The following is a 27,986-nucleotide window of genomic DNA, read 5'->3' as shown; positions in this document are numbered from 1 at the left end:
AGTGAAGGTGATACCAGTTGCCTAAATGACATGATTTAATCTCGAAAAATAACACAGTTTTACCAAGCTCAGCCCTGGAAAATACAAGGAAGGTATCGTCTTCATTCAGGTTTTTGTTGAAGTCAATGCACAGCTCGCTCATTCTTTTCTTCATTGACTTGATTTCCTGAAATGAATATACAAACACATTACTAATAAAAATAAATTTATCTTTTCACCGTCACTCAGGTAAGTCTCACAAGAGCCAATTTTCATGTGACCCTCAGGAAGTCTTTTTCTTAGGGATGTGTGCCACGAAGTATTCTCTGCCGCCCTCTGCCTACTTTCACGTGTGGCTGTGTGTGGTCTTCACCCGTGACAAAGCCTGGTGCTGTGCTACACACTGGTTTTAAAGTTGGGACTGTCTAGATGAAGGCGGTATAGCAAAAGCAATACCTAACACATAGTGCACACAAAGTAAGTAGAAGTGCAGGAAGAACAAATCCAGTAGCCCATCACCGGGCTGAAAGAAATATAAGGCAATCAAAGGGTACGTCCATGGGCGAAAGGCACCCATGTCCCAGTGGTGCCAACAGCTATATCCGCTGTGCTGACACCACTTGGGCAGGATTCTTTTTCTTTCTTTTGAATTTATTTTTATTGGAAAAGACGACTTACAGAGAGAAGGAGAGACAGAGAAAAAGATCTTCCATCCAATGGTTCACTTCCCAAATGGCTACAATGGCTACAGCTGAGTCAATCCAAAGCCAGAAGCTTTTTCCAGGTCTCTCACATTGGTATAGGGTGCCAAGATCTTGAGCTGTCCTCCACTGCCTTCCCAGGCCACAAGCAGGGAGCTGGATGGCAAGTGGAGCGACTGGGACAAGAACTAGCGCCCACAAACGATTTTGGCAATTACAGGCTAAGGATTTAGCCAGTGAGCCGCTGTGACAGGCCCATGATTTCCTTTTGTTTTTCCTCAGGGTTTTTTCAAACTTATTTCCAGGTCTGCTTCCTAGAAGAATGACCTGGAAATAAAACATGGATTGTCTTTCCTGTCCAAAGAGAACGAGGGTAATTCCATAGCCAAGTTTATTTCTGACCTTGGAAGACTTAACCAGCAACAGATGAAAGAAAACCTTTTGAGGGCCATTTTCCAGCAGCCAATCCCTCTTCCTTTAAGGCGCACACATTAATCCAAGAATGTTCCATTCCAAAGGGCCAGTTTTAAAGCTCGCCATCAATAAGGATTTTATTACCAGTGCCCTATCTCTGTGTGATCAAAGGAGTGAGAATACAAATCAACTGCTGAGACCTGGAACGAGGTCTTGAAGAAGGCACAGCAGATCAAGAAAAATATGCCTAACACGCATGAAACATGGCTTGGACGAGAGGGAAAAACAGCTGACTTATCAGTTATGTGTCTGTCACCAGGAAATTAATCAGAGTTGCAAAACTTAAAAGCAAATACCAAAAATGAACAGCAAATCCCTCGTAAGCGGACCTTGTTTCTTATGGGAATCCATCTGCTTGCCTGTGTTTTGATTTTTGAAGCATTTTGCTTTATTTCAAGAAACACAAACTCACGTTCTGTATTTCTGCTGGAAGATGGAGCCCATTCCGTTTTCCCATCTTAATTGACTTTTCCAAGTATCGCCTGGCTTCAGGCTTTAGCTTTTCCAGATCACAGGTTTCCTGAAACCAAACAACATGAAAGCCACTCAAGTCGCAGCAGTCCACGGGTAAATTATAAATGATGAGCCCAGAGCAAATTTACCCATCATCATTGTCGGGCCAGGAAGCACACGGATGATTATGAGACGGGGTCCTTCGGAAGATCCAATTTCTTCATGCCTTAGTGAGTTTCTACTTGTTAAAAAAAAGAAAATTTACACAAATCCAAAGCTAACGAGAATCGCCTTGCCTTGCCTTGGGAACTAGGGTGCCTGCACCTCATAGAAGTGTGATAACGAGAACAGCTGTATCATCTCATTCCGAGAATTCTTCATGGCTGAGCGTTCTTTTTTCACAGAACAGATTTCTTATCACAAGTCACCTGGATTTAATTTTCTACCATTTGCTAACCTGGTTCCACTTGAGAGGCACGAATAGAAATAACGGGGTACATTTTACACAGATGCACAGTGGGACTCTTCTGCCAATACGCCAAATAAGGACAGCTGGCTAACACCCCAGCAGAAGGCTGCCAACACTTCAAAAATGCCTTTCTGTCAGTTGGCAACAGAGATCAAGGGACTACAGCAAGCTGCACATGAACAAGTATCTGGGGAAAATGAATCAGCGCCGCAGAGAGGAGGGAAGCTGGACAGTGAACCGGAATCTGTATGCAGCAACACAAATAACACTCACTCAGAAGAACAGAGGGCCCTGGAGGAGAATGGAAAATTCCCTCAGCCACAACAAGGTGAGAAAAACAACAGATGCTTCTCCAGAACAGACGGCCTGTTACACGTGGTACCTCTGGGTGGCTTGTCAACTCATGGTCTCGAGGGGGAAACGGACTCTGGACACAGCAGGTGCGATGGGCTCACTTTGGTTAAAAGTCAGTGAGGGAGGCCCCGTGCAGTAACCTAGCAGCTAAAGTCCTCACTTTGCATGCACCAAGATCCCATATGGACGCTGGTTCTAATCCCGGGGGCCCTGTTTCCCATCCAGCTCCCTGCCTGTGGCCTGGGAAAGCAGTCGAGGATGACCCAAAGCTTTGGGACCCTGCATCCTCGTGGGAGAGCCGCATGGGAGACCTGGAAGAAGCTCCTGGTTCCTGGCCCCTGGCTTCAGATCAGCTCAGCTCTGACTGTTGTGCCACTTGGGGAGCGAATCATCGAATGGAAGATCTTGCTCTCTGTCTCTCTCTGTATATCTGACTTTCCAATAAAAATAAATAAATCTTAAAAAAAAAAAAGAGTTAGGGATTTCTGTTACTAGAGACTTAGGGACCTCCTATTGGTTGGACACTGCTTCCATAAGGAAGACATGGGCTGTTCATTCTTAATTAAGCAACGCAGCGCAGTTTTAGAAGGTTTTAGAGATGGTATTTCAAAAAGGCCGTGCACAGTTCATGTTGCCATAATTCCACCATCTTTCCCTTTCGGGCTGCAGCAGGCAAAGTGCACTTTAACGGGAGGAATGGGGAGGGAAAGTTTCGACAAAGTCTAGCTAGCCCCATTTGCCTACCAGTAAATAACTGCGTGTCACAGAACTAAAGCGATTGTTGTGCCTCCATGACTCATCATTTCCTCTGAGTTTATCCTCAGTGGGGAAAACAACAGATCGACTCTTTTTTTCCATAACCTTCTGTTGTATCCTTGGAGAGTTTGTAAGCGTGCTGGCATGCCTGGAATTGGAACCCTCCCTAACTGGCATTGGCACAGACGGGCATCCCAGCAGCAGGTGCCTGCACCATGGGGAAGAAACCAAAATGGCCAGGGAGAGACCTGGGCTGTGGGCTGCTTCCTTCGGGGGCGACCAGCATTACACACCACAGGACTCTAATGGATGCGCTTAACTCAGGTTGGTGTAGCTTGGCGTTCACAGCGCCAGGACGTCTGTGCTGGAGTGTGAGGCATGGCAACAGGAGTCTCCAGACAGTCCAACACTGCAAGCTGCGAGGCTGGGAGAATCCCTGGTGGGAAGGGCCTGGCAAGCGCCAAGGTGCGCAGGCTGAGAGGCAGAGGTCTCCTGGCTGGGATGCGAGCCAGTGAGAAGCTGGGCACTTGGTTGAGTTCCTGGGCCCACTTGGCACTAAGGCCAGAAGCTCCTCACCATGAGCTGGCAGCTAATAAAAACCCCATTCCCACCTGTGTTGGAGTGGGGGGCCGGGTGGGGAGTGGGGGCCTCCCATACTAGATTGATCAGCCTGGAAGTACACTCAGGTTGGTCACCTCAAAAGTTCATGGCTTACACTGAAATTACTTCCAAAATAAGTAACGTAGGTACCAATAGGTGTCCTTACATTCCGAGAAAAATCAGCCCCGAGTTAGCCTAGATGCAAATGTGACTAATAAACTACACTGAAATATGGAACTTAGCACAAAAATGACACTCAACAGAAACCTGGCTCAGGTATGAGCAGAGCTGTCTTGCCGGTGGATGAGACCCTGAGCCCTTCCGGAGGGCTTTCTAGAAGGAAGACACTTTCAGATGCTCCTCCTGAGTGCATTTCTGACCCAGAGCTGATCACAGTCACAACCTCCCTTACCATCCCCAAGCAAGGTCGCAATGACCGCCTGAGGATTCTCAGAGGGAACCAGTCAGCACTTGTAGAATGTTCTCGCTACAACGGCACCTCTCGTCCTGAAAAAGAATTTTTCTCCTTGACTTTGGCCCAGGCAACTTTGGGAAATGTTTCTGCTGTTGAAAGGAGGGACGAAGCTCCCTGCAGTCATTTTTATACCTACGCGATGTGACAGAGCAGCTCTTATTTTATGTCCGTGGTGACGGGCTGAAGGGCCCCCTAACTTCCTCCTGCTGCACTCATTGACGGACAAGAAAACAAAGCTTCCACCACTTTGCCAAGATCCCACAGCTAACGAACGGTACAACGTCAGGGAAGGAATCTCCAAGCTCCCAGTCCACGGCTTCTCTCGGCGTCACATCCTACAACATTCCCATCCTTAATTCATTATCATTCTTTAAAGTTTCACAATAAAAAATGTTCTTCATTTTCCCCAAGCCCATCCCACCTTCTGTTTCAAGACTCTGTCCTTTTTTTTTTTTTGCAAAAGACATTTAGATTCCAGTTTTCAAAATATGTAAATAATTTCAGTGGAATTTTCTGAGTTGCACATGCTGTGTATATAAACAGAAATAGTAATGTGGCTAAAAGACTAAGTAGATTTCTCTGAATACCACTTAACAAATGGAGCTGCAAACTTTGAATGTTTGAAGGAAATGTAAGATACTAAGTGCACATGTTACTGGAACCTATTTCAAATGTGAAATGCAACAACTTATTTCGCTGTTATATGCAGCTTAGTTTCTGCTTTCTTTTGTATTTTTTCCCCTCCAATTCAGGACAGTTATTGTTAGGTTTCTGTGGTATTTTGGAGAAATAGCTGCTTAGTCTCCTGGGTTGAGGGGAAGCAGAAGCCCGTGTCCTGCCGGAGGATGCAGGGCCCCGCCACAGGGCTCACTGCCGCGGTGTGAGTCAGGCAGAGGAGCCCGCCACGGGCGCACCACACTGCAGGAAGACACACTTTAACCCGGGTGAACTTAGTTGCACTCAACAAACATTTACTGACCCTCAATTTGTGCCACACACTGGGAAAATGAAATAGAATATCCTTGAGACACTTCAAGTCAGCTGAAGAGAAAAAAGACATGCTAAGAAGCAACTTCAACGTCGCGAATTGTGTGGACAGGACACCTGGCCAATGGAGGGACCGAGACAAGCAAGCTGATGCTTGACGCCTGGATCCCTGCTTCTTTTAGAGCCAAAGTTATAAGCTGCTATAATATTGCTCGTGAGGAAAAACTAGATTTGCACATCACAAAATTAAGAAGGCATGGCAAGTAAGGAGAACTGGAAATGAATTTTGGGCAGAGCGATTTTTCTGGCGTTGTCTTTAAAGTCCTGATTTTGCATTTGAAGTTGCAATTGGATCTCTGATGACTGGGCATGCTTAAAAGCACTCATACTTAATCCCACGCTCTTCACTGTAAAATTAAAACTTTGCATGTAAGTCACTGATCGGCTAAAAGGGACAGGCAGATCAGAGACTGCAGCTCTGAAAAAACAGAGATAACAATACAACAGTCATTGCATTTCCCAAACTTAGCTTATGCAATTCAGCCACTATAAGATTTATTTATTTTTATAGGAAAGTCAGATATACAGAGAGGAGGAGAGACAGAGAGGAAGATCTTCCTTCCGATGAGTCACTCCCCAAGTGGCTCAACAGTCAGAGCTGAGTCAAATTGAAGCCAGGAGCCAGGGGTTTGTTCTGAGTCTCCCACACAGGTGCAGGGTCGCAAGGCTTTGGGCTCTCCTCCACTGCTTTCCCAGGCCACAAGCAGGGAGCTGGATGGCAAGTGGAGCCAATGGGATTAGAACCAGCACCCATATGGGATTCTGGCGCATGCAAGGCGATGACTTTAGCTGTTAGGCTATCATGTCGGGCCCTCAGCCACTATTTTATAAATGAATATCTCTTGTTCATTCTTTACTTAGCAGGCCACAAGAACAAAATATGCCTGGATTGTTTTGACATGAAAACGTTTGCTCTCCGATTCGGCTGGAAAGAGTACGCATGAAAACTCCCGTGATCTTGGCTGATTTTTCTTTGTCACTGAGAAGCCTTGCCGAGAACTAGGAAATATCAACACCCGTGGCTCGAACTGCTGGCTTTTGAAAGCTATGATACCGAAACCCTTATTTTGATTGCTTTTTCTTTTGGTATAAATAAAGATGCACTTAAGTTCCAAACTTTGACAATTTCTACAAATGAGGCTATCTAGGCCAGTAACGAGCACAAACCCTATCTTACCCTTCACCCTACAGAAAGAACATTCGCGACACTTGCATTTACCTGGGTAGCAACTGACTGAAGTGGAGCATGAGCTCTGAATTTTGTGACTAACATTTTTCTTAGTTTTGTTTCTTTCTCAGCTTTCCAAAAATAATACAGTGCTGTCTGAAGCATCCCATAATTTGTTTCTTTCATTACCCATGTTGCTCCAAATCGCTACAGTTTATTTCAACAAAAGATTCCATTGAATAAATGTACCATAAATTATTGATCCATTTCCTTTTGTGGTGGGCTCAGTGTTTTGCTATTATGATGTTGCTATGAAAATTTGCCAACTTTATCTGAATACTGATGCAAAATATCTCTAGGTAAATACCGACAGGAGGCGGGGGAGGCAAGCTATGTTGTAAAAAACTTAAGCTTCAACTGTATGATGTTAAGTTTTTCTCCAAATTAGTTATGATCATTTAAAATCAATTCTACTAACAATACAATAACATACCTGTTCATCTATATTCACAAAGAAACCTAGCATCTCTATATTTCTTAATTTCTGCAAACTTCCAAGAGAAAAAGAATAATTTATTGTGGAAATCATCTGTTACCCCATTACTAATGAAGCTTAACAGCTCTGCCTACAGTCCCTCGTCACTTGCGCTTCTTCTGAATTACTTGTTTCATTGCCCGTTTTTCTATTGAAACCTTTCATTATTTTCATTGATTGTTGTAACTTCATATCGCAGAATGTGACAGCTTTTATTTTGCAAATCTCTTTTCATTTCCTTTATGAATAGAAGTTCTTTATTTCAACACACCCATCTCCATTAGCCTTTCATTTCATAGCACTTCTTGTACCTTGTTTCAGAAATAATCGCTTCCCATATCTCATCAAGGTAGTTGCCCACACATCAACTTTTAATTTAGGCTACTTTAGGAGTGCTAAGACAACTGAAAATTGAGCTACCATTTTACCCAGCTATCCCACTTCTGGGAATATATCCAAGGAAATGAAATATGCGTATGAGAAAGTAACCTGTAATCCCATCTTCACAGCAGCACAATCTATAATAGTGAAATCATGGAAATAACCCAGATGCCCATCAAAAGAGGACTGCATAAAGCAACTGTGGTAAATCCACTCTACAGAACTCGACTCAGATACTAGAAAGAATGGAATTCTAATATTTGTACCAAATGGTTCCAACTAGAGACCATTATGCTCAGTGAAATAAGCGAATCCAAAAAGGACAAATATCATATGTTCTTTCTGGTATGAGGCAATTTTTATGCAAAATACATGACCAATAAATACATATACAAACGTGAGAGAGAGAAAGAGAGAGAAACTGTATAGTGGAGATCAGCATACCAAGAAGTGAAGACACATTGCAGTATGCATCTATATTCCCAAATCAAAGATGGACTCCCAATGAAACTGTTAAATACATTTTGACAACAGGATGCTGGACTCTACCATTGTCTGTAAGCAGAATGATAGGCTCCTGACTGTTATGAAGGAGTATACTTGTGTAATAATATAGCGGAAGACAGTGCAGGAAGGAGAAAGGGGGACTGTGGAAGGGGAAATCCCCGAGCCTATGGAATTGTATCATGAAAAAGAAGCAAAGAAGAAAAAAAAGATTAATTAGGTGGTTTTATGCTATAGTGGGTAAGGCAGCAGCATATAACACTGGCATCCCACACAGGCACAGGTTGGTGTCCCAGCTACTCCACTGCCAGTCCAACTCCCTAATGACCTGGGAAAGGACAGGAGATGGCCCAAACGCTTGGGCCTCTGTGCCCACATGGGAGACTGCAAGAAGCTCCTCTCTCCTGGCTTTGGCCTGGCACAGACCTGGCCATTGCAACCATTTGGAAAATGAACCAGTGGCTGGAAGATTCTCTCTCTCTCTCTCTCTAAGTTTGCCTTTCAAATAAATAAAGCACACCTTAAAGTAGGGGGGAGAGGAGGAAGACTAATCCATTAGGAATTGTTTTCCAGTTTGTTTTTCAGGATGGCAGCCAATTTTATTTTTATTTTTTTCCTCAAATGCACAGCTCATGTTCCAGAACCAACTACCAGAGGTTTAACTGGGTTAACTGACACTAACTGGTTTCTCACTTGAGTTGGATGCATCCTTTATACAAGCTATCTGCCAGGGCCCACCTCCCATCCCTACCCACAATACACAAGAGGAAAGGTCAAAGGAAGGCAAGAGGGGATGGGGCGCATGCCAGGAACCCAGCTCTTGTCATAACCCAACCACGCTGACGGGCATTCTCCTCTGGGACTACCAGCCTTCCCCCTGGGAGACAGCGAGCTTGTGTGGCTGACTGCTCCTCTCCTCCCCCACCCCTCCAGCCTGTGCTGTTTTGTTCCTGGCATCTGGGCTGATCTATCTGGATGCGCCCTGAGGTTTGGGTAAAGAAACAGCTGTCTGGTAGGCTCCCGCCCGCTTCCATCCCAGTCGCCTCTGCCTGAAAACCACAGGGGAGAGCTCAGGTCAGAACTGCCCAGCAGTTCTGTAAGGGATCATAAAATGATCGCCACCTGCTCTGGCTCCTACATTTTCAGGTTAACATGGCAGGTCAACGAGCCACTGACGCATACCGAGCACAGCTTTGCACCAAGAGCCAAGAAAAGCATGGTGATTTCACCTTCCTACTTATTAACTCTAAGTGGAAAATACAGACACGAAATAATATTTTCTATTTAATTTGGATAATATATTTCATTATTGCCCACACTGGTGGTCTCCTGGGAATATGATACTCTCTGGAGCACCCTCATTTTAGCAGAACATGGCTGAAACTGATGACTTTGTATTAATTTAAGATCCTGTTTGTGTTCCCGAGTGCAGGCTCTATGTGATACGTCTGGCCTAATCTAGCATTTTAGAGAAAAGCAAACAGACTAATTGGATTACATGTACTTTGGTCCTTTAGAAATACATGGAAACAAATTTACCATTTGTGTCCAGTTCTTCCAGAAAATAATACTTACAACTCTGAAATTTATAAAATATTGGTTACATTAACGGAACTACTTCTCAGGGGAGATATTTCAAGGTGACTGGCTTCTCTCGTCTTGCCTCAGTGCCAAAATGAACACAACTTTTTTTTTAAACTTGTATTTCCATATCTTAACAGACATCATCAAACCCCTAAAAGTGTAAACACAATAACCCGTGCATAGGAGAGTAAGTATTCCACTGGAAAGGAGAAAACTGATGGAATCAAATCTGAAACTACCTTTGATTGAAGAAGCCCTGAAATGAGTCAGCTCAACCAGATGTATAAATCTGGCGAGTTACCCAGTGCCCGCCCAGCTCCTGCGGCGTCTCTTCTGATGGATAGGCAGCAGTTTCTAAGTCCAAATCATGTTCCAAATTTTCAAGTGTGTCAGAGAAATCTAAAGACACACATCTTTCATTTATTGATAATATCCCTAATAAGCAGCTAAGACAAAACATCAATATTTCAAACGAGAATTTAGAAGTTTTTTATGCGAGTCTCTCCTTTCCTCTCTTTTTAACTCTTCCAAATAAATAAAGAAAAAAAAATTTTTTCTTTAAAAGAAAGAGAGCCAACATGGTAGGGCAGTAGATTAGGCTGCCTGCGACACCATCATTCTACACAGGTGCCAGCTGTGGGCCTGGCTGCCTCACTTTGCATCCAGCTGCTGCCAGTGAGCTGCAGAAGCTGGCTAAGGGCTTGGTTCCCAGCTGCCAGGAAACCCTGATGGAGTCCCAGGCCTCCTCCTGGCCCGGCCCCAGCTGTCGAGGCCATTTTGAGAGTGAATTAGAAAAGGGAAGATCTTGCTCTTTTTTTTCCATTCTTCCCTCTCTAACTCTGCCATTCAAGTAAAAATAAATATATATTTTTTTAAAAATGCAGATTCTAGGAAAAATTCTTAAGTTATCTATGAAATACAGAACTAGAAAAAAACATGAGCTTATAAAAAGCTCATGATTCAATAACCATGGTCAAAAGGAGAGAAGAGGAAAGATAAGCCAATAAAGAAAGATCACAAAGTTACTTTTGTTTATTTTTAAAATTTTATTTTATTTAAAAAGCAGAGTTACAGACAGAGGAGAGAGAGACAGAGAGATATCTTCCACTGCTGGTTCACTCCCTAAATGGTTGAGAACGGGGCCACTCTGAAGCCAGGAGCCAGGAGCTTATCCTGGGTCTCCTACATGGGGATGGGGACTCAAGATTTGGGCCATCTGTTGCTGCTTTCCCAGGACACAAGCAGGGAGCTAAGTGGGAACTGGAGCAGCTGGGACATGAGCTGGCACCCATATGGGATCCAGGGCTTGCAGGTGGTGGATTAGCCGAGAGCAACCATGCTGGCCAGTGATGACACATTCTCTAATAATTTCTAGTTTTATTCAAAATGCTTCACATCAACTGTTGAGATGTTTTGCACAAAAGAAGAAGAAATTTCTGAAATACTGCTAAAAGAAACTTCCCAATTTTACAAAATGCCTAGGATTATAGCACACCATTTGTTTTTTCCAAGCAGATTTTTGAGGTGTCAAGAAAATGAAAATTTAAAACAGAGATATGATGAAAATATTAGAAGGCAAATCAATATTTATGACAAAAAGTTGAAAAATACTCAGATTCACAGAGAATATTCATGATGCATAATTTCTCTGTGCCGTAAAGAATGCAAATATGACAGAACAAAATGATTTCTAGCGTGCAATACCAATTTCTCTCAATGTCCTGGCCCTGATAAAAAAATATGAGGATAAAAACATTAATTCTGGGGCCAGTGTTGTGTCATAGTGTGTTAAGCCACTGCCTGAGACACCCGCATTCTGTTCGAGCATGTCAGCTCATGTACCAACTGCTCCCCTTCAGTCCAGCTTCCCATTAGCACCTGGGAAGGCGGTAGAGGAAGATGACACAAGTGTCTGGACCCCTGCCACCAAGTGGGCAATCGGAATGGAGCTCCTGGCTTTACTCGGACCCAGGCCTGGCTGTCGTGGCCATTTAAGTGGTAAACCAACAGATGTAAACTTGTTCTCTCTTCTACTAAACTTTGCCCCTTCTGTCTGTTGCTCTGCCTTTCAAACAAATAGATTATTTATTTATTTTATTTTTTAAAGATTTATTTATTTTTATTACAAAGTCAGATATACAGAATGGAGGAGAGACAGAGAGGAAGATTTTCCGTCTGATGATTCACTCCCCAAGTGAGCACAATGGCCGGCGCTGTGCCGATCCGAAGCCGGGAACCAGGAACCTCTTCTGGGTCTCCCACGCGGGTGCAGGGTCCCAAAGCTTTGGGCCGTCCTCGACTGCTTTCCCAGGCCACAAGCAGGGAGCTGGATGGGATGTGGGGCTGCCAGGATTAGAACCGGCACCCATATGGGATCCCGGCGTTCAAGGTGAGGACTTTAGCTGCTAGGCCACGCTGCCAGGCCCACAAATAGATTATGTAAAAACTCCTCAATTCTATTTAAAAATGCATATATATATCTCCTTCATTTATTTTGTTTATTGGAAAGGCAGACATAGACAGAATTCCCAACCACTAGTTTACTGCCCAGATACTCCAAGTGGGGCCAGGGCTGGGCAGGGCTGGAGCCAGGAGTGGGAGTCAGTGTGGATCTCTAACGCGGGTGGCAGGGATGCTGCCATGTCAGCTCTCACCTGCTTGCCAGCAGGGTCCACAGGCAGCAAGACCCCAGAGCCAGGTGGGACGCTGGGTGGGAAGCTCCCCGCACGGCGTGCAGGAAGCCCACGCAGCATCTTAATCACTGTGTGGAATGCTCACTCTTCTATTTACTGATCAATCTGTCATAATGTAAACTTTGTATCATCTTGGAAATACAAGGAGGCTTTTACATACAACCACCAATTTCACAGAGATTAAGAAACTTCAGATTCCCAGTTGTGCACCCGTCCATACCTAGTCTTTTAACCTTAAGTGAATGGAATTAACGATGCAACGTAAGTACTGGGTAATGCACATTGTTATAATCATTGGAAAAAAGAACACAGGAAATTCAAATACTTTCTATGGTTGGCCGATGGTTTTTAGTTTTTGTGTTTCAGAATTTATTTTTTCACTTTCAAGGGATTTCCAAGCGCATTTACCTGTAAGTGAGCGATTCTCTGAAACACATCTGCTCTCATGCTCATCTCAATATCGAAGCGGGAAAGTCTCTTGTCGGCTTCCGTACTGGCTGCCCGCACGTCTCTATCCGGGGACACGTGCTGAGGAAAGTCCAGCATGGTTCTTTCCACTGTGGAGAGAAGAAAAACCATGACTATCAAAGGTCTTGTCAGATCAGGAAACAAAGCTCTCGCCCAGGTGACGGATACTACCCACGTAAGGGTTTCAGATTTTCTGTAAAGGTTTCTAAGGCTTTCCAGAAATCAGCTTCTAATGCAGACCTTGGCTGTTCGAGTCAGCATGATTATGAACAAGAAGGATGTGAACTGAGCACTTATCAAAGCATGTTTTTTAGGGTATAATTGGTAAGCTGGAAAGTAGGAGCTAAAGACACCTTCTAGAAGCATCTTAAGATGTCAGTGAACAAGACAGTGAGAGGGTGCTGGTACCCAGGGCCAGGACACAGGGTGCTGTGCCGGGAAGGCCAGAGGAGAGGGCCTGACACGGAGCTGGAGCACAGCCTGTCAGCGTGGGACTGGCAGAATCACAAGATGTTTAAGAAACACGCAGGGCAATTTAGTGGAGTTTGTTTAGCGCTGGTCACCTTGCTCGCTGCGGATTCCCGAGGATCCTAACCAAAAAGTCCTTTCCCTGAAGGCAGCAAGGGCTCAGCACGATTTGAGGAGTCCCACCGGACACCCCCAGGAAGTGGCAAGATACTGGGGTTACAGTGATGGCCACAGTTCCAGTCTCCACAGGGAAGAGTCGCACAGGGAAAGTGATCATTTTTTTACAGGCAGGAGTGGCTCTGCTATGACAGTGAATTTATTTTCAGTATTATACGTAGATGAAACACATATATGATGTAGCAAAGTTATCCTTCACACACCAAGAAACTGCAAAGAAAGGACCTGCTTCCTGTCAGTCCACCTGGAACGCTGACAGGGCCTGGTGCTGTGGCACAGAGGGTTAAGTCACAGCTCGGGACACTGGAATTCCGTATCAAGAGTCCCACATTCAGTTCTACTCCGGATGCAGCTCCCTGCTAAAACAGCCGAGCAGGCAGTGGAGTACGGGCCAACTGCTGGGGTCCCTGCATGGACTTCCGGCTCCTGGCTTTGGACCGGTCCAGCCCCAGTGGTTGCGGCCATATGGGGAGTGAACTGCGCACAGCAGATCTGTCTCTAGCTCTCTGATGTTTTGCTTTTAATATAAATAAATACTCTTTAAAAATACAAAAGGCACTGTGAACTGAAATAAAATCTTTCTTTAAAAAAAATCACTAACAAACACAGCTGTATAAAACTGCCAGAAATATCAGAATTACTCCATCATGTGCATCTTTATTTTAAAAATTTCATGAAATGAACTTTTTTTTTTCATTTAGATGAAACGTAGAGAGACACAAACATAGAGAGACACACAGAACTTGTATTCCATCGTGTATCCCCAAAGTGTTTGCAGCACCTCAGACTGAGCCAGGCCAAAGCCCGGAGCCCGGAAGCCATCCTAGAGTCCTAGAGCTCCCGTGCGTGGCAGTAACACACGACCTGGGTCATAAGCTCTGTCCTCCAGGGTAGGATGCCAACTGGCAAAAAGATGGATTGGAAATGGAGGACTCAAATCAAGACTCAAATCAGGCATTCCTATGTGGGATGTAGGTATCCCGAACTCTCTTAAACGCTCTACCAAACACTTGCCCCTCACAGTGTGTGTGTGTGTGTGTGTGTGTGTGTATTTATTTATTTATGAAGATTTATGTGTTATTTGCAAGTCAGAATTATGGAGGGACAGAGAAAATCTTCCACTCACTGGTTCACTCCCTAGATGGCCACCACAAAGGTTGAGGCTGCGTGAGGCTAAAGCTAGGAACTTTGTCTCCCGTGGGGAGGGCAGGAGCCCAAGCACTTGAGCCATGGTCTGCTGCTTTTCCCAGGCCATTAGCAGAAAGCTGGATTGAAGGTGGAGTAGCCAGAACACCAGCCAGAGCCTATAAAGCATGTTGGTGTTGCAGATGGTAGTTTTTCCACTGTGCCACAATGCCAGCATTACAATGTGTGTATATATATATATATATATATATATATACATATTTTTTAATCATATTGGAAAAGGCCTTTGGTCTAGTGGTGAAGCTGCTGGCTGGATTAACCACTTGTGCCACTGCGCCGGGCCCATGCACGCCTGGGATCCCATATGGGCGCTGGTTCTAATCCCAGCAGCCCCGCTTCCCATCCAGCTCCCTGCCTGTGGCCTGGGAAAGCAGTCCAGGACGGCCCAAAGCTTTGGGACCCTGCACCCGTGTGGGAGACCCGGAAGAGGCTCCTGGCTTCGGATCAGCTTCAGGTCGGCATAGCATCGGCCGTTGCGCTCACTTGGGGAGTGAGTCATCAGACGGAAGATCTTCCTCTCTGTCTCTCCTCTCTGTATATCCGCCTTTCCAATAAAAAAAGAATAAAAATAAATCTTTAAAAAAAAAAGAAACAAAATATGTTTTACATGTCTATTACCGGATAAAAACCCAAACATCTAAAATTATTATTAATTCATTTTTTCTTTTTGAGGGGAGAAACAGGAGACACACAAAAACTCTCGTGTGTTTCTTAACTTCTCCAATGTGCCAGGGTGAGTCCAGGAGCCGAGAACACAGCTCTGGTCTCCCATGCAAGTGGGAGAAAACCAGTTACCAAAGTCATCAGGCCTGAGAGCTGAGGAGGCAGCGCTGGAGCTGGACCAGGGAACCAAACCAGGGCACTCCAGCAGCTTATGCACTAAGCTGAATGCCCACTCCCTAAAGTAATTCTTTCAAAAACATTATACAGGCTCAGTGCCCTAGCTTACTGGCTGAAGTCCTCACTTGCACATGCTGAGTTCCCATATGGGTGCTGATCCTAATCCCCACTTCCCAAACAGCTCCCTGATTGTGGCCTGGGAAAGCAGCTGAGGACGGCCCAAAGCCTTGGGACCCTGCACCCGCGTGGAGACCAGGAAAAAGTTCCTGGCTTCAGATCAGATCAGATCAGCTCCAGCCATTGCAGCCACTTAGAGAGTGCATCAGCAGACGGAAGATCTTCCTCCCTGTCTCTCTCTGTAGATCTGCCTTTCCATAAAAATAAATAAATCTTAAAAAAAAAAAAAAAGGTGGGGAGTAGGGCTTGGCATGAAGCCTAGCAGCTTAACTTCTCGCCTTCATGCACAGGGATCCTAAAAGGGCGTCGGTTCTAATCCTGTCGGCCCTGCTTCCCATCCAGCTCCCTCCTTGTGGCCTGGGAGGGCAGGGGAGGATGGCCAAAAGCTTTGGGACCCTGCACTTGCATGGGAGACCCAGAAGAGGCTTCTGGTTCCTGGCTTTGGATTGGTGCAGCTGTGGCCACAGTGGTCACTTGGGGAGTGAATCTGTGGACGGAAGATCTTGCTCTTGGTCTCTCCTTCTCTATGTATATCTGACTTTCCATTAAAAATCAATTTTTTTTGCTTTTGTTCCCTGTTGATTTTTCCATCATCTAGATGCCCACGTTGCTAAGCTGGCACTCCAGCTTAGCTGCTTGCTAGTGCCTGATTAAGTGAGCACCTGAAACAAGGTCAAATGGCATACGGGGAGGGACACACACAGGAAGTCATCCAGGGAGAACTTCTCAAGAGGGACCTTTCTAATGAGATCTAACAGATCCTCTTGCTCAGGAGTTTAAACCCTAGAGCTCTACAAAGATTCAGTGGCTACCAAGGAGAATGAAGCCATTTGCAGCAGGGGTGGAAACGGAGACAAATGCAAAGAGGAGAGAAAACTGTCAAGTTCTTACTACAGTACAGAGGGTCAAGAAAACCTGCTGATGGGGTCCGTGGGGGCAGAGACGATAGGTCCCTAGGGCTGGGCTGGATTCTGGTCAGTGTGCATACACATGCTTATATTGTCCAGTTTTGTGTCTATTTTATGTTCATACATAGCCTGGATACAGGGTTGTTGGGTCCTTTGCGGTAGCCTAGCAGCTAAAAGTCCTCTCCCCGAATGTGCCAGGATCCCATATGGCTGCTGGTTCTAGTCCCAGCAGCCCCACTTTACATCCAGCTCCAAGCTTATAGCCTGGGAGGGCAGTGGAGGATGGCTCAAAGCCTTGGGATCTTGCACTCTTGTGGGAGACCTGGAAGAAGTTCCTGGCTCCTGGCTTCAGAATGGCTCAGCTCCAGCTGTTGCAGTCACTTAGGGAGTGAACCAGTGGACAGAAGATCTTCCTCTCTGTCTCTCCTCCTGTGTGTATATCTGATCTTGCAATAAAAATAAATAAATCTTAAAAAGTCAGGGTTGTTTATTCATAATTACTTGGTTTGAAGTAACTGTGTGCATCTTTATTCTTCATGACTCAAAAAGCATAACAATGTAGGAAACATGGATAATGGAAAAAATCCGTAAAAGGAAAATAAAAATTAATTGTGGGGCTGGTGCCATGCATAGTAGGTTAAGCTTACAGCTAGGCACCAGTATCCCATATGCGTGCTATCTCCAGTCAGCTGTCCTACTTCCTGTCCAGCTCCCTACTTATGGCCTGAGAAAGCAGCAAAGGATGGGTCAAGTCCTTGGGTCCCTGTACCCATGTGGGAGACCTAGAGAAGCTCCTGGCTCCTGACTCCCAAGTGCCTCAGCTCTCTGGTCACTGCAGCCATTTGGGGAGTGAACCAGTGCATGGTGGAGTTCCCTCCCTATAACTCTGCAATTCAAATAAAAATAAGATTTTAACTATTGGGATGGTTAAACTTTCATTTTCCCTTGGAGTTTTGTTTGTTTGTTTTTAGCTAACGTGAGAGGTAGAGACAGTCTCTTGTAGGGAGTGCTTTGATGAGATTAACCTTTACATTTGTGGACTTGAGGTAAAGCAGATTGCCTTGTGTAATATGGCTGAGGCCGTCTGACCCGTGGAGGGCCTGCACAGGACAGGAGGAGGCGGCAGTCTCAGCACAGCACCTCCATTTTCATCTGACCACTGCTCTCCCGGCTCCAGCTGACCGGCCTTCCCACGGGACCCAGAGTGCCCTGTCAGCCCTCCTGGTCCTGCACACACACATCCACAGGGTTATCTTATGTATGGATTACATGAAGATGGGATTAAACAATAAGCTTACTTTGATGCAAAGCATTTTGAGATGCATGCATACAGATAGGCATGTTATTAGCGTACACACCTTAATATCCAATTGGTTCTACTTTTCTAGACTAGGTTAGGAAATCTTCTCTTTTGCCATGGGCCACATGGATATTTATAACATTATTCATAGGCCACAGAAAATCAACAATTTTTAAAAAGATGTATTTTGTTTTTATGGGAAAATCAAATATACTGAGAGGAGGAGAGATAGAGAGGAAGATCTTCCGTCTGATGATTTACTCCCCAAGTGAGCGCAACGGCCGGTGCTGCGCTGATCTGAAGGCAGAATCCAGGAACTTCTTTCAGGTTTCCCATACGGGTGAAGAGTTCCAAGGCTTTGGACTGTGCTTAACTGCTTTCGCCACAAGCAGGGAGCAAGATGGGAAGTGGAGCTGCCAGGATTAGAATCGGTGCCCATATGGGATCCCAGCGCATTCAAGGAGAAGACTTTAGCTGCTAGGTTACACTGCCGGGCCTGATAATCAACAATTTAAACATTAGCTTGCCATGCATTTATTCAAATTCTAGTCCGACCTGCAGCTGCCTTAGCAAGGCCCGACTGAGTGATACTGCAAGTCCTATGTGGTCCTTGGGCCAGACGTTTCTCACTCTGCTCCACACAATTCTAATATAACTGTTATTATTATTAAAGTGTATTCAGTTCAAGACCCCAAGATATACTAGAGGCTAGTGGTCATCAAAGCAGTCTGGTACTGGCACAGACTGAAACAGAGAAGATCAATGAACAGAACTGAAACGTCAGAATGGTGCCCATACATGTACAGCCAACTAATCTCTGACAAGAAAACTGAAAATAATCCAGGAGAAAAGCCTGGTCTCTTCAACAAATGCTGTTGGGACAACTGGACAGCAGCCTGCAGAAGTAAGACCTGCACGTGTCATGTTATACAAAAATCAGCTCTAAATGCATCAAGGAGCTAAATTTGCAAAAACTATTAGAGGAAAATATAGGAAGCACTCTCCTCCAGGATATAGGATTTGGGAAAGACTTCTTAGAAAAGACACCAAAAGTACAGGCACTCAAAGCCAATAAACAAATGGGACTATATCAAGCTGCGAAGCTTCTGCACAGCAAAGCAGACAATCCATAAAGTGAAGAAGCTACCAACAGAATGGGAGACAATCTTTGCACTCTACACAACTGATAGGGGACTAATAGCCAGGATTTACAAAGAACTTCAGAAACGTAGGGACAGCAAAACAAACAACCCCGTGAAGAAACGAGTGAGGGCCCAGTGCCGTAGTCTAGTGGCTGAAGTCCTCGCCTTTCAGATCCTGGGATCCCATTTGGGTGTTGATTCTAAACCTGGCGACCCTGTTTCTCACCCAGCTCCCTACGTGTGGCCTGGGAAAGCAGTCAAGGATGGCTCAAAGCCTTGGGGGATCCTGCACCTGTGCAAGAGACCCGCCAGAAGCTCCTGGCTTCAGATTGGCTCAGCTCCGGCCACTGTGGCCACTTGGGGAGTGAACCAGCACATGGAAGATTTTCCTTTCTGTCACTCCTCCTCTCTGTATATCTGACTTTCCAATAAAAATACATAAATCTTTAAAAAGAAAAGAGATGAGTGAGGGAAAAGAACAGACATTTTTCAAAAGAACAAATTCAGATGGCTCGGGTTCTCTAGTTGTCACGGAAATACAAATAAAAACCACACTGAGTTTCCACCTAACTCCAGTGAGACTGGCCTACATTCAGAACTCCACTAACAACACCTGCTGGCGTGGATGTGGGGAGAAAGGTACCCTCCTTCTCCCTTGGTGGGAGAGTAGGCTAGTACAACCGCTGTGGAGGTCAATATGGAGAGTGCTAGGAGAACTGAGAACTGATCTGCCATATAACCCAGCTTTCTCACTCCTGGAGATACAACCGAAGGAAATGAAAGCTGCATATGAGAAAGGGATCTATAATTCTCTATTTACAGCAGCACAATCTACAATAGTAATAACCCAGATGGAAATAACCCAGCTGCCTGTCCAAAGGGGAGTGGATAAAGAAACTGCTACATCTACTCCATGGAATACTATTCAGCCATTAAAAAGAACTAATAATATTCAGCCAGTAAAAAGAAGTAACTCTACCATTTGCAAATGGTCCCAACTAGAGACCATTAAGTTCAGTGAAATAAGTCCATCCCAAAAGGACAAATATCACACAATCTCTCTGATACAAGATATCCTTCATGTAAAATGTAAGACCAATCACCGTTTCAATACTATTGTTGCTAAATCTCATGGGTTTTGAGATTTTTGTCTTTATTTTCCTTTCTTCAAAAAATTTTTTTTTCTGATTTAATTTCTTTACTCATAGGTCATAGAGTAGCATCGTTTTCTTCAAGAAAACTTTTAATTTTCTTTTTTATCTCCTCAGTGGCACACTGGTCATTTAGCACCATATTATTTAATTTCGTGTTGTTGTAAATTTTCTATTTTTCCTCCTATTGTTGATTTTGTTTTATGGCTTTTCATTGAAGGGGATGTACAGTAATTGTGTAACAGAGACTATTGTATCCAGATGTGAAGATACAGTATGCCTCTCTACTTCCAAATCGAAGATGGACTTCCAATGAAACTATCGGATATATGATGACAATAGGATACTTAACTGTCTGCGATTGTCCGTGTCTACAACATCAGGATACACTTAATTAGCAGAATGATGGACTTAGAACTACTGTCACAGCATGGGGGGACCAGTGAGGGAGGGATTTAGTGAAGGGGTAAGGGAAATCCCACAGCCTGTGGAACTCATAAAATAAAATAAAATAAAATGTATTCATTTTCTTCCAGTTTTCTTCTTGCATCTTTTTCTCACTAAACACTGGTCTTCAACACGATTTAACAGTTACACTCTATTGTACATGATGGATATTTCATAAATTATTGAGCCATTTTACTGGTTGACATTTTGGGATTATTTCTCAGTCTTTAAGAGTGCAGTAGTTTTCTATGTCTGATTATTTCCTTAATATAAATGCCACCACTGTGGAACTGCTAAGCTAGGAGAAAAACTTACATATGACTGAAATACCCATCAGGAAGCACTGCCATGTAAGCGTACATTTTACAATGTCTTTGTCAAAAAATAAAACTTAGCCTCTTAATTCATTTAACTCTAAGCAATGAATTAGCCCAGATGTAAAAATCAATCTCTTAGAAAACTGACTATCAGAACAGGAAGCGTCCGATGGCTTTAAATGTCAACAAAAGCAAAGAGGAGTGCGCTCTGGCATCCTACCCACCTATGTACTTCACCTCCACATCCGCCAGCACCTGCAGGCAGTTCTCATAGGTGACTTCCTGGACATCCAGCATCCCGACGGCATCATACACCTGCTTGGTCTGCATGATAAGCTCCTCGGTCCTTGTCTTAATCTGCTCTGGCGTAAGATCCCATCTTAAAACATTTCTGCCAACCGCAGTACAGGAAGAAAATGCCTGCAGAGGTGTCATCACTCCTCTTCCCAACGTCATTCTGAGTAAAATTCTGGAACCACCGACCCTAAGAAGAATCCAAAAAAGGGCAAAGTTAGGGATTTCAATTAAAGTCAAGGCACAAACACACACTACAAATTAAAAAGAGCTTTTTGAAAAACCAAAAACAAAAAAATGCCAATCCTTGCAGGTGAATACATATACACAAAATGAAATGCTCTTGAAGCAGTATTTTCTAGTTGTAGCACAGTCATAGCTTTAATAAAAGTCACACCTTACAAACACCGAATTGTTTTATAATTATATAATTTAGTAAAATCAAGTTAGGTGTTGAACCAGGAGCATTTTCTTTTTTAATCTTCTCCATATACTAGCTGTACGCAGTCTCCAAAATTTTTGTAGGGTTAGTAAGGAAACATTTTCAAATTTGTCTTTCATCAGTTTTTAAAAATAACTTTTTGTATAAGTCAAGAATGACATTTTCAATGTAACACTTGGAAAATAAACTCTGGGATAGCCACGCCATAATTCTAAAAGAAAAAAAAAACAATTTACTAAGAATAATATTTATTTTATACTCCTTAAAATACTGAAACTAATAATATTGATGTTTTTGTTTTTAAAAATTTAAAGATCATAAATAAAAATGTTATTTTTAGCAGCTAATTTTTATCAATGTTTGAGTATGGTACCCGGTGCATTCCATCTGATTACTATTTTCAACAATCTATGCATTACATACCGTGGTTATTGTTGTTTACGAAAGACTAAACTTAAGGAGTGTAAGCAGTTTGTCCAAGGTCACCCAACTGGTTGTATGGTACCAGTCAGTGATGGCTCCAAAAGACACATTCTTAATTTATCACTACGTTACACTTCGTTTAAGTTATCTTCCAAGGCCCCAAGGAACATGACGAAGCAGGCAAGGAGTTATTCGCATTGAATCAATCAAGCAATTGGAGCTCAGAGCTGCAAAAGGACGCGTTTAAAGTCATTCACTCAACAAACTTCAGTGTGTTCTGTGTGCAGCCCCTGTGTTGGCTCCTGAGGACAGAAGAGCCAACTGACTGAGAATATCAAGATACTCCAAAAAAGTCTGCAGAAAAAATTGGAATTGAAAAAACACAGTTTATTTCGGTACCAAAAACACTCTTGAAAAAAAGATTTTATGAGAAAAGCAGAGTTACAGAGAGGCAAAGAGACAGAGGAAAAGGTGTTCTACCCTGGCTGATTCACTCCCGGAATGGCTGCAATAGCGGGGGTCGGGGGGCCTGGGGGGCCAAGCTGAGGTCAAGAGCCAGGAACTTTCTCTGGCTCTCACACATGGCTGTAGAGTCCAGGGTCCTGAGCCATTCTCTGCTACTCGGCCATGTGTATTAGCAGGGAGCTGCTTTGGAAGTGGACCAGCTGACGCTCGAACTATCACCCATATGGGATGCCAGAGTGCCAGGCAGCACCTTTACTTGCTAAAACACAGTGCTGACCCAAGTGTTAAAAAAAAAAAAATCTGAAATACATATATAAGGGGTCTTCGAAAAGCTCATGAAAATATATATTATGAAAAAAAAAAAAACTGCAGGCATTTCAAAAACATTTTGTGCCAAAATAAACTATCTTTTAGCTCCATTTTTCCATGAACTTTCTGAAGTCCACTCCCATGTGTGGCAAATGGATAACAGGATAAGAACGCTGTCCTGAGGCGCGTGCCCAGACGGGGGGACCAGAGCAGAGGGCACCCAGGCTGCCGCTGTCCCAGGCTGGGGCTGTCAACAACCCCAGCAACAAGCATCAACGTGTGGGAGTTATCCCAGACCCGAAGTCTGCAACGCGAGGAGGCTGGAAAGACATGGAGGGCCTAACGGATGGACAGCCCTGACGGTCAGGAAGCACTGCACTGTATTCTCAAGACCACAGGAGAGCCACTGCAAGTTCTAATGGCGTGAGAAATGGTTGTATTGCAGAGAAATCAAAATCTACCGGGGTTGAGAGATTTGGAAAAGATCATTCTAGAAGGACATACTTACTGTAAATGGGACATATGATTAAAATACGTCAAATTAAGAAATAGGAAGGACTGCGGTGACTTACAGGCAAAGTGCCTTGCATCCCAAGTCTGGTCCTCATTTCAGCTTCCTGTTAATACGCGTTTGGGGAGACAGCCAGAGATGGTGGCTCTCGTAATTGCTTCCCTATCTCTCCTGGGAGTGAGTCGTGGGGAGAATTTCAGGTTCTTGGCTTCGGCCTGGCCTAGCTCTGCCTGGGGAGTGAACCAACAGCCTGGAGAGCTCTGTCTCATTGTCTTTCAAATAAATGAACAAGAATGAAAAAGAAAAAAGAAAAAAAAAAAAAGACATTCAGGAGGCAGAATCCATCTGGCGTGGTACTGAATGCACACGGGGGAGGATGAGAATCAAGGATCAGGCCCAGGTTTCCGTCTTGCACACAGATGGATGGTGCTGCTGCTTGTAGAATACAGAAAGAGGAGGGTCCGTGGGGAAAAAAAGAGAAACTCAGGTTTGGACTCGCCAAGTCTGAAGCAGCTATGCACATGCAAGTGGAATTCACTAACATTAAATACCAACTATACCTGGGAAGCCAGTGCTGTGGCATAGTATGCTAAGCCTCCACCTGTGGTGCTGCAATTCCAGGCCTGTGCCTGTTCCAGTCCTGCCTACTCCATTTTTGGTCCAGCTCCCTGCTTGTGGCCTGGGAAAGCAGCAGGGGAGAGAACCAAGCCTGGCGAGCTGTCAGGGGAGACGGAGGTCTGGAACCCAGCAACATGGACAGACGGCTGCCTCGGGCAAGGGCAAAGCCAGCGCAGTGGTGGCCGGGTTAAGTCAGGTCACCAGGTCTGAGGCCTAGGAAGGTAGAAGACCTGGACAGGGTCCCCAGGTGGTTTTCTATCATTCGGGAAAATAAGGAGAGCTGAGGCAGAGTACCGGGAAGACACATAGGTGGCAGCTAGGAATGGCCTATAAACCGGCCATCTCAACTGTCCTTACACAGTCATGGATGCCTCTCTTTACGCAAAACACAACTGGCTGCTGGCTTACACTTAAGGCCGGCAGCCCAACTTAATAACATATTCTCATCTGCCTTTGAGTGATGCACTATTCGAGGGCTATGGCCTTTGTTCCAAAGCCGTACTATTGGGTACTACTGCTGTATTTATTTTATTGTGATTTAAAAACTTAGCTAATTCAATATAAGCAAAATGAGACATCAGGTGCTTGTGAGATAGGTAAAACTATCTCACAAATACTTTTTTAAAGTTATAGTAACTTTATAAAGATTTTATTTTATTTTTTAAAGATTTATTTTTATTATGTTTTAATTGGAAAGGCGGATATGCAGAGAGGAGAGACAGAGAGGAAGATCTTCCGTCAGATGATTCACTCCCCAAGTGAGTGCAACGGCCCATGCTATGCCAATCCGAAGCCAGGAACCTCTTCTGGGTCTCCCACGCGGGTGCAGGGTCCCAAAGCTTTGGGCTGTCCTCAACTGCTTTCCCGGGCCACAGGCAGGGAGCTGGAAGGGAAGCGGGGCTGCCGGGATTAGAACCGGCGCCCATATGGGATCCTGGGCGTGCAAGGTGAGGACTTTAACCACTTGTGCCACTGCACCGGGCCCAAAGATTTTATTTTTATAGAGAGAAGTTATCGAGTTATAAAAGAAGGTGGGACAGAAAAAGAATTTTTATCTGCTAGTTCACTCCCCAGATGACTGCTATGGCCAGAGCTGAGCTGATCTGAAGCCAGGAGCCAGGAGCCTCTTTCAGGTCTCCCATGGGGTTGAAGGGCTCAAGGATTAAAGCCATCCTTTGCTGTTTTCCCAGGCTATAAGCAGAGAGCTCGATGAAGTGGAGTAGCCGGGACTTGAGCCTGTAGCCCAATACCATAGGTAGAAACTCAGTCTACTATGCCATGGTGCCAGCTCTGATCCAAACACTTTAAACTGAGTCACTAAAATTTTAAAAGCTTGAGAAAGACTCATTATGATTCAAAAGGTTTCTGAATACAGATTATTTACATGCAGCTTTATTTATTTAATAACTTTTTTATTCGAAAGGGAGAAGGAAGAGGAGGAGAGAGGGAAGGAAAAAAGGAGAAAGGGGCCCGGTACGGTAGTCTAGTGGCTGAAGTCCTTGCCTTTCATGCACCAGCTGCTCCACTTCCAGCTCCCTGCTTGTGACCCGGGAAAGCAGTCAAGGACGGCCCAAAGCCTTGGGACCCTTCACCCGCGTGGGAGACCAGGAAGAAGCTCCTGGCTCCTGGCTTCAGATCAGCTCAGCTCCGGCCACTTGGGGAGTGAACCAATGGATGGAAGATCTTTTTGTCTCTCTTTCTTTCTGTAAATCAGGCTTTGCAATAATAATAAAAAAAAATACATATTAAAAAAAGAAAAAGTAAAGAGAGGAAGAGTGGGGGAGAGAGAGTAAGAGAGGTATCTTCCATCTCTTGGTTGGATCTAAATGCCCACAAATGCCAGGGCTCAGTCAGGATGAAGCCAAGAGCCTGGAACCCCATCGAGGCAGGGGCTCAAACACGTGGGCCATCTTCCACTGCTCTCCTAGGTATTCTAGCAGGAGGCTGGATCAGAAGTGGAATGGCCAGGACTTAACTCACAGTTCAGAATGGGTTGTCAGTGACACAAGCAGCAAATTCAGCTTGCTTTGCCTCTAGTCCTGCCCCTATGCGGACGTTTAAGTTCTTGTTCCATTATAAACAAACTGAAACAGGAAATGAAATAGGAGGCATGTTAGGTTAAGTTTCTCCATGGAGGACAGTGACCTAGTCATTCAGATCTAACACAGAGGCCTGCATGAAAGATGCAGGCATATGCACTTATAATTTAAACTCAAACATAACAGTTAAGAAATTCATCTTTTCTATGGTTCTACTTGAAATCACATTTAAAAATTTTCTCGTTAAAAAGTACACAGAGCGCAAGACTCCAGTTGGGCTAGGATATAAAAGGGGCGAGAGAAGTTTATTTTAGAGAGAAAGAGCAGTGAGCAGTTCAGTAAAATCAATAAAGCTTGCAACAAAAAAAATACATGCTATTTGAATTTAAGAACTCAGAAGTTGAACAGCAAGACAAGATTCAGGGTACTCTCCCAGAAGTTCTTATTTGACCTAAATGAGGTGAAAGCTACAAAGAAATGAGAACCTAGTTTGGGAAACTGTGAGGGGTCAGCAGCTGGATGGCTAGGGCAGGGCAGTAAATGGAAGACTGAATTAGAAAGAACGGAGGAGACCAACCAGGGTGATTTAGAGAGGATGCAATGAGCGGGATACAGAATGGCAACACCACGTTGGAAGCCTCCATGGGGTTTGACCCCGTGGGGGAGACAGATCTTGCAGCACCCATCTCTCCATCCTCAATGGCCGGGTATGGGTGTGGAAAAAGGAGGAACACAGCAGAAAAAGTTTCTTCAAAGTTGAGTGGATTGGGGTAGAGGTCAGGCAGAGAAGGAAATACCTAGGGCCGAATACGAAAAAGTGGAGTTCTTATTTACCATGACAAGTTTCCGGAAGTAGCTACAGTGTCGGAGATGACTGGGCTTGTCTAACCATCAATCTCTTTCCCCCATCTAATCAAATATGTTTCCCTTCCACCTCCTCCTGGGAGCAGGGCCCCTGTTCTTGGAAGCATCTTCACCCCAGAACTCTCATTGGAAATGCTATAAGGTTAAGTCTCATTCCCACTGACTGTAGCTGTGTTCTGATGGCAGCTGGTAGCCATCCTCCGAGATGGAGTGGAATCTCATTTAGGATTAAATAAACGCTGGGAAGGACAGAATAAAGGAAGGAAATCAAATATTTAATAACATCACCGAGTCCTAAGATCCACTCTGAAGCCTGATCCAAAGCTGGACTTTCCGGTTCTGCGAGTCAGTAAGTCGCCTCCATTGTTTAAGTCTGTTTGAATGTGGTTTTATAATTTGTTTTGCTTCACACAGGCGCCTGGCTCATAAAGGGAGTGAAAACTAGTTTAAAAACAGTATAGAAAAAATGTCAGAGTACAAGAAATTATGAATGACTAGAGGGCTTTACGCACTTGGAGCTGACCCGGAATACTACGGATGGAGCTGGTTGAAAAGATCCAAAAAGTGTGACCCTGCGAGGATTTGCAGAACAGAGGCCCCACGCACGTGGCCCCGTGGCCGGTGGATGCTGTTTCTAGAGCACTTCCAGGTGAACAAGGCTGGCCCCAGGACGCCCGGTTACAAGAACAGTAAGTGGAGACCATGGCAGCACACAGGACTGCCTCTGCATACAGCTGTCCCCTCCTCCCGACGCAAACCAAGGCTGCAGGCAGACAAGCTGCCATTCCTGTTGAACTGGAAGGACTTCACTGCTAGGATGACTTCTACTAGCTTGCATTTATATCCTAACATTTACCAAGAGATGGACCAGTTACAGTGTATCTCATTTGAACTCATTCGAACTGATGAAGATGGCAGCCCCTCCAACCGGCCGCGCAACAGGTGCAACGGGACTGCTCCCAGTGCAACTCCCGAAAAGCTGAACGCAGTGCGATTCCCTGAACACAGAAGGACTAAGCAGAAAGGAACAAAAGCCAGAAATCATGACATCGTGAGTCAACAGGACACATCGACATTTTTTATCTTCCTATATTTCTTGCCACTTTCTGAGGATTTTTCTCTAAATTACTTTTAGAGATTTGCAAAGATAGGCAACAGATGCAGGAACATCGCGAGGAGGAAACAGCATGACCTTCTGTTTCTCTTGCAGGAGTTATTTTGTGCAGCTCTTTAAAAATGAAAATATA

At 44.5% G+C, this 27,986-nt stretch overlaps 1 protein-coding gene across 1 annotated transcript in view; it reads right to left on the bottom strand.

Annotated features, from left to right (window-relative positions):
- The window catches only part of NLN (neurolysin), a 92,913-nt gene that overhangs the window by 40,022 nt on the left and 24,905 nt on the right, over positions 1 to 27,986 (bottom strand). Inside the window, exons 2-5 of the mRNA XM_040977615.1 lie at positions 20,999 to 21,258; positions 12,582 to 12,730; positions 1,567 to 1,674; positions 64 to 166 (exon numbers count right to left, since the gene is read on the bottom strand). Coding sequence (XP_040833549.1) covers positions 64 to 166; positions 1,567 to 1,674; positions 12,582 to 12,730; positions 20,999 to 21,258 — 620 coding nt within the window. The remainder of the gene's footprint in view (positions 1 to 63; positions 167 to 1,566; positions 1,675 to 12,581; positions 12,731 to 20,998; positions 21,259 to 27,986) is intronic.

This window comes from Ochotona curzoniae, unplaced genomic scaffold (assembly GCF_017591425.1).
Source record: "Ochotona curzoniae isolate NIBS_2020 unplaced genomic scaffold, NIBS_Ocur_1.0 contig_2754, whole genome shotgun sequence".
Lineage (NCBI taxonomy): Eukaryota > Metazoa > Chordata > Mammalia > Lagomorpha > Ochotonidae > Ochotona > Ochotona curzoniae.
This window is presented reverse-complemented; position numbering and strand designations above follow the sequence as displayed.